The sequence below is a fragment of the Mizuhopecten yessoensis genome, unplaced genomic scaffold (assembly GCF_002113885.1).
Source record: "Mizuhopecten yessoensis strain PY_sf001 unplaced genomic scaffold, ASM211388v2 scaffold6313, whole genome shotgun sequence".
In the NCBI taxonomy this organism is placed as follows: Eukaryota; Metazoa; Mollusca; class Bivalvia; order Pectinida; family Pectinidae; genus Mizuhopecten; species Mizuhopecten yessoensis.
The window spans coordinates 303,041-310,279 of NW_018406487.1; the positions used below are offsets into that span (position 1 = coordinate 303,041).

Consider the following 7,239-nt stretch of genomic DNA (forward strand, 5'->3'; position numbering starts at 1 on the left):
TACAAATAAAGGGGGATATTTTAGTTAGTGTGTATGGGGTAATTTTAATGACTTGGTATGGAGTTCATTAAGGTTGTTTTCTGCTGTGATTGAAATGCAATTTTGCAAAAAGTGATATCAAAGGAGATTGTAGATTATAACTAGTATAAAATATTCGAAAGTCTGTGGTTACTATTGACTATTGTACAAAATGTATAGTGTCAAGTACATGTATATATAAACAATACTGCTGATTAATATGGGTTGACAGAGGTGGTATTTGTATTAGTGACAACTGTTTACAACACCTGTATGTCAGAAGTAATGGTGAAAAATTTACATGAAATCTGTGTTGTTTGTAATTGAATATTCAATATTTTCTAAAAGTCATCAAATGTTGTTAGGTTAGTTGACAGCCATGAGGTTTTTCAAAGAACTATTGTGAAACTGTCAGTTCACTTGCTGTTGTTGCTGTAGGTGTTGGAAGTGTAATGCACAGTGTTTTTGTGAACAGTAGTTCTTCTAGGTCATCTGGATCGGTGATGCCAATGAAATCATTGATTCCCAAGAAGTTGGTCGCAACTATGCCAGTTATGATAAACGTAGCTGGATGAGTTTCAAGTTTGAGTTTTAGTGTTGTTGATTTTGATGCAGCATTGACCAGCTGTCGCATGCTGCAGTTCGTACACTTGTAGGTTGTTGACGTTGTAGGCAGGTCAAATTTGGTTCGGCAGTTTTTGCAGGCATATGTGGTAGTGACTGAAACACATTCTGGTTTTCCTTCTATCTGTATGCTGTTGTCACGCACTTCAACAATGTTGAGGAGTTCTTCAACATTGTTGATGGTGCTTCTTGGGGATGTTGAGAGAAACTTTTCTGCGTCATAGTCTTTAACAGCCAAATCTGTCATTGTGTAAGATGATCCTGCGGCAAGTTGGGTAGTATGATTGCCCCAAAGTGACAATCTTGTTGAATTGGTCGAGTCTGCAATGACAGCATTGCGGAGGGATATTTGGCGACCAGACTTTGTTGTTTTGGTGTCAGTTGAAGTGTCAAGCGACATGACCTTGCATCTGATACTGACCTGCAGGAAGAGAAATTATGTTAAGTACATAAACACAATGAAAATAGAGCATGGTAGCACAGTTGATAAGGTATTTGCTTTGTAAGAAGGCTGTGGATGGAGGTTTTAGGCCAAAATAACAAAAAATTAGTTTGTTTGATGTTAGCCGCTCGACCTATATAGCAAATGGTGTGACTCAATTGTTTTTATATGTATAAACCTGATTTTTGTTTATTGACGGGAGGGGGGGAATCTGGAGGAGAATTGCACAAAATGTATAAGGATTGGTGCAGAAAATAAATATATATGTGTTGGTTTTTGTATTACTTTACCAATATGTTTGATATAGGTGTTGTTTACAAAATGAATGCTGGTATTTGTAGTTCTTGGTTCAGTGTCAACATGATGACTGTTAAAATATTTAATATGAACAGACTGTAGGTATGTATGAAGTTTCATAGAATATCTTGTATACATATACACAGTTGGGACATTGACAAGGAATTGCAAAGGATTATGAAAGGTTATATTTTTCATTACAGAAAGAACACATGTAGCACAGCATTAAAAGCTACACATATTTTACTTTTTAAAAGAGTTTTTTTTTTTTACGTTTGTGATTTAGAACGACAACATGTGCAATAAAAGTTGTTGAATGTTGAAACCAGACAGTATAACGATAAGTTTCAAGTGTTGATGATGAATGTATAGAATAAGTCATTTTGTAATGATTCAAACAGCAAGTTAACTTTATGGATTAATTGTGCTTGTTGAGAGCAAACAAACAATGTGTTAAAATCTTACATAGCTTCCAACTGCTTCTTCTAATGCATCGGATATAGATTTTTCGGTGGTTTTGTTTGAAGGTGGGTTTTTTGACTGAAAGCCCAGGCTTTTAACGACATCTACAGAAGATCCTCTTGACAGCAAGTATTTGCATCCACTGGGTGAAGCAAAATCTGAAAGATGAATTTCAGAATATTATTACTACAAGCGAGTTTTGACATTTTTATATTTTTAATTCAAGTCTTCATTGAGAATGAATAGGATTGGATAGTTGTGGAAAGTCTAGAAAAGCTGACACAGACTCGGTTTACAGAGATAAAAAGTCTCTGTAAACGGGGATAAAGTGAACACATGCATAAAATAAAGAGTTAAAAAACAGCCTGTGTTATTATAACAATATATTTCACTTGTATGTAATTGTTTTTTGAAAATTAGCCTACTTTTCTGAAATGAAGCATGATATAAATATATTGTGGGTATGATATATTTGTAGATACATTTAGAACTCGCCTACTTTTTTCTCTCAGACATTTTTAGAGGATTTATGAATTATGCACATGGTAACGTAACTAAAGAATTTCAACAGATACTTCAGTTACGTTTACCATGTGTATAAAATGGCTGCATCCTATTTTTTAATATAATTTTACAAATTAACTTACTGAATGGAATTCAAGGTGCAATTAAAAAGACGCTGTTATTTGTAATTATTTTGCGACAGCAGTTTATGCACCATGTGTTCAGTTAGACGTGGTTTAGAGACTTTTTATGTCTGTAAACAGGGTCTGTTTCTGCTTTTCATTACCATGTCGGAAAGGCTAGGGAGATCCCAACTTGTGTACATCGTGAATTTATTAAGAGGTGGTCAACGCAAAATTCTGTCGCCTTGTTAGTTTTGGGTTGGTTCAAATTTCATGTACAAATACCACAAATATTTATAGTAGGTATTTCAGGTATACTTATATATATAAAATACAAGAGTGGTAATTTCAAGACGCCATGTTTATGATGATCAGAGTTCATCTTATAGAAACCTAATTAAGACATTAGACGGGGATTGATCTGGGTGAATGACTATAAACAGTATTGTAGAATATAAAGGACATGGTTGTTGTGGAAATTACACCAGGTATTACATATACATCAGAGTTAGAAACTAACGTTAGTCGTTTGGGCTTGTAAAAGTTTATGCGATAGATTACAATAGCAATTGACCATCAGATTACAAAATTGAAATATTCGTTTCAAAACACTGCTTTAAATAAAAAAAAAATGCATCTTAGATGTTAAACCATTGTATCCAATACAGTTTATTAATTTTTCCATGTCATGTTTTGGATGTAACCTTCGGGAAACCCTATATGTTTTGAATAGAACGCCAAAAAATACGTCGCCATGTTAGGCCTATAAAAGTTTATAAATTTTCCAATAATCGGTTGAAATTTAGTTCACAATCATCAGAAATCTGCCACCGTTTGACGGCGGTAAGACAACATTTTTTTGCATGTTATTTTATATTGATATTCTAGACGTGGGTATTTATGCGATACTTATCAGAATCTTTGGATGATGGCCGATTTTTTAGAATACGATATTATTAAAGACGAACCGCGGATGGTTGATTATGAATCGATTAATAAACATTTATAATAGTGTTCTGCTGCATGTGAGAATTTGCTAAATTTTGTGTAACAAAAAAGGAAATAACGTACCCAGTTTTCTGTTACATCTTTTGAGCTGTACTCCTGTTTTTCTGTCCGCTGCCTGAATAAATTGCGTTCTCTGATCAGGTGAAAACGACACAACTTCAGAGAAAGTTGTCCTATCGCTTTGTATGATACAGTTGAAATAGTGTATATTGGACTTGGCGCTTGTTTTCATGGGCGACACATTGTGGATATAACCTTTAACGTCTGTGTTGTTGTCTTCATCAGTCCGTTGTTGTTTAGCAGGTGTAGCCATTGCGATTGCTGTCAATTTTTTCTTGGCGGGAAAAATTGATGACGCGTGAGTCGACGTTCGGAACACCTTTAGGTGATACAAATCAATCTGGGTGATACTATTTGTTCCGAATGGTTGAAGAGGGGTTCGGCGTGTAGCGAGCACAGGAATGAAGATGTTTTAAAAAAAATATTTCGTATTTTTTTACATTAAAAGTACACTGTAGTCGGGATGAAACAGTTTTGCATAGAATAAAAAAATAAATATTTCGTGTGTTAGATTTTGCTGTGGTTATTTTTGTACTTAACAGTCACGATTTCGTACTGATATCGATAGAAAACTTGAAATATTACGAATGACTGTCAAAGAGTTGTACACAATCTACTGGCACTAGTACTAATAATAATATTTATTCAGGTAAAAGGCAAATAATACACTTCTATCACATTTTGCAGATTGGACATAACTATATATATTATGACAGAATGAGATTTTCTTTATAAGTTATTTATGCCATAAGACTAGAAGTCAGTCAGGTATTAAAACTGGATTGGATTAGTTTAATTTAGGCCTTTATCTGGGATGATCCATAAAGTTACATTGTGGCTCAGTTAATTCCAATGGGGTGCCTTAGATCTAAATAAATCAATTCAATTCATAAAATAGTTACATAATTATATAGTATATATAATATATTGATAATTGGTTAAGACTCTAAGACATTTGTTTTATAAAAAATAGACATAAAATGTTACATGTGCCATAGGCTATAATTAATAAAATAATGTTAGTAATGGAATGCTATAAAATATGTAGAGAGTAACAATATATTGGAATTGTAACAATCAAAGATATATAGTATTAACTTAAAATGTTACCTAGCAAAGGGCTGGTAGAGGGGAGAGGGGGGGATAATAATAGTTTGAAGAGATTGTTTACCTATTTATATAGTAACATACACTCAGACTAAGGTGTATTGGGAAAAAGTTCTGATTCGGTGTTGGTCATATCAACTCAGTGCACCTTTAGGAATTGTGTCCCTTACAGAGCCAAAAATAGTGTATTCTGCTAATGGAGACAAAAACACTAGCAATTTAAAAGTGTATTTTAAAAAAATATCTGGAAAGAAATATATAGAACAGATTAACATTACAGTAAAAGGGCCAGACATTATTTTATTTTTTATTCATATTTGTTTTTGAGATAGTGTTTAAAACACTAAATATTGTATCCAAATTTTAGCAAGTGCAATGTTTTATGTTTAATTTGATAAGATAGTACAGTGTACTGTAATAGTTAGGATTTTTTTTTTTTAATTTTTATCAAATTGTGTTTATAATAGTTAATATTGTATGCAAATTCTAGTAAGTGCATTTTTTTATTTTTTTCCCAACGCGACCACAGTTAAATACACTGACCAAAATATAATAACATATATTGTTATGTAGACCTATATATTGCAGAATGTCATTTTAAAATGGAGTTTAGGGTGGCTGTTTGGATTTCGGATCGTTACATAAGAAAAAAAAATATAGTTGAGATAAGGTGCAGGTCGTATGCAAATTAAGAACAATTACCAAAGAGGCAAATCCATTTGCGAGTGATCTTTGCAGGTGTTGTGGTGGTTCTTGTTTGGAAAGTGTTATTGGTACAATGTCAAAATTTTACATAGAAGTCACAATTGCAATGATTTAATGTACATAGTTTTATTTACACTTGATTAACTACAAGATACAAGGTAAAATATACAAGATATATATTGACCAAATTAGGACCTACATTGGGCATAACAAACAACATTTATGATTTGCAAAATATTACAAAAGATGTGATAAGACCTGTGTAGTATGACAGTGCCTAGGTAATTTCGATAGTATTATATAACATGATATGATCAATTATCAGTGCAGTTAAGCAAAATCAATGTCACTAGTATGTCTCCATTAGAATGTGTGAGAAAAGTGATAAGATTTTCGAATGGAAAGTACACATAAGAAACGTTCTTAACAAATTGACATACACGTACTTGAAATATACATTATGAACGATGAACATTGAGATTAAGTAAAGGGTATGAAAATACATGTAGACATTTAATTACAATTATAATATTGTTTTAGCAAATGTGGAGGCAGCATAGAAGTGACTACAAATGTTGATATTAGTTTTAAAAGTTACAATGTATGTTTGATCATGTATCAATGCTGTCTTTGCAACACAGTATTTGTTGTTGATGCAATAATAGTCCAAGTAAGGCAGTTTCGTTGCCTACTATTTTTTGTTGTTTTCTTTAAGAAACATCATGGGTGATGCATAGAGTCATGAAAGAGAGTGAGTTTACAAGCAATTTAATGCCGTTCCAGTGACCCCTCTTTCGTATACTTACCACATGTTCACTGTTTCAGCAAATTATGTTTATAGTAGCATTTAATGACAGACAATGATGCATTTCTTGGTCTGGCAATGAGTAGCGAAATATCTGTACAGATCAGATATATTACTGAAATAAAAAATGTCATGAAGGCTAATTTAACAACTGTTTAAATGGTTGATATTAATGCACATGTAATTAACTTGGTGAAAGAATCACTGTTCAGCAATGTTGAACATAAAAGAAAAATAGAAATAATTTGTACATGACGAAAAAAGTAATTATGCAAGGGATATGAAATGAAATTATTAGGAGTTGATTTAATATTGAACAGTATATGAATGTAAAAGAATTAATATATTAATACAATTTCATCATGTCATAACGTTTCTTAACGTCTTCGTGTTCCACCAGTAGTGTAAATGTTTATATCACATGATATCATGCCATAAAGTTGCTCAATGTTTTGCTCTTCCAGCAGTAGTGTGAATGTTCATATCACATGACATAATTTTATTGAGTTTTTCAATGTCTTTCTATTCCACCAGTAGTGTGAATGTGTATATCACATGACATCATATAGCATAACGTTTCTCAATGTTTTTATGTTCCAGCAGTAGTATGAAGGTTTGATATCTCATGACATCATACCATAACGTTTCTCAATGTTCTTATGTTCCAGCAGTAGTATGAAGGTTTGATATCTCATGACATCATACCATAACGTTTCTCAATGTTCTTATGTTCCAGCAGTAGGGTGAAGGTTTGATATCACATGAGATCATATAACATAACGTTTCTAAATGTCTTTATGTTCCAGCAGTAGTATGAAGGTTTGATATCACATGACATCATACCATAACGTTTCTCAATGTCTTTGTGTTCCAGCAGTAGTGTGGATGTTTATATCACATGATATCACTTCATTGAGTTTCTCAATGTCTTCCTGTCCCACCAGTAGTGTGGATGTTGATATCACATGACATCATGCCTTAAAGTTTCTCAATGTCTTGCTGTTCCACCAGTAGTGTGAATGTTGATATCACATGACATTACTTCATTGAGTTTCTCAATGTCTTCCTGTTCCACCAGTAGTGTG

The 7,239-nt window shown here is 32.8% G+C and overlaps 1 protein-coding gene across 1 annotated transcript; it reads right to left on the reverse strand.

Annotated features, from left to right (window-relative positions):
* Positions 1–407: 407 nt before the first annotated feature.
* LOC110451964 lies at positions 408–3,790 on the reverse strand. The gene is made up of 3 exons (XM_021500201.1): positions 3,541–3,790; positions 1,847–2,001; positions 408–1,063 (listed from the first exon to the last, which is right to left on the reverse strand). The coding sequence occupies exons 1-3, from the start codon at positions 3,788–3,790 to the stop codon at positions 416–418; spliced, it is 1,053 nt and encodes a 350-aa protein (XP_021355876.1). The 3' UTR covers positions 408–415.
* Between the last annotated feature and the right edge of the window lie 3,449 nt (positions 3,791–7,239).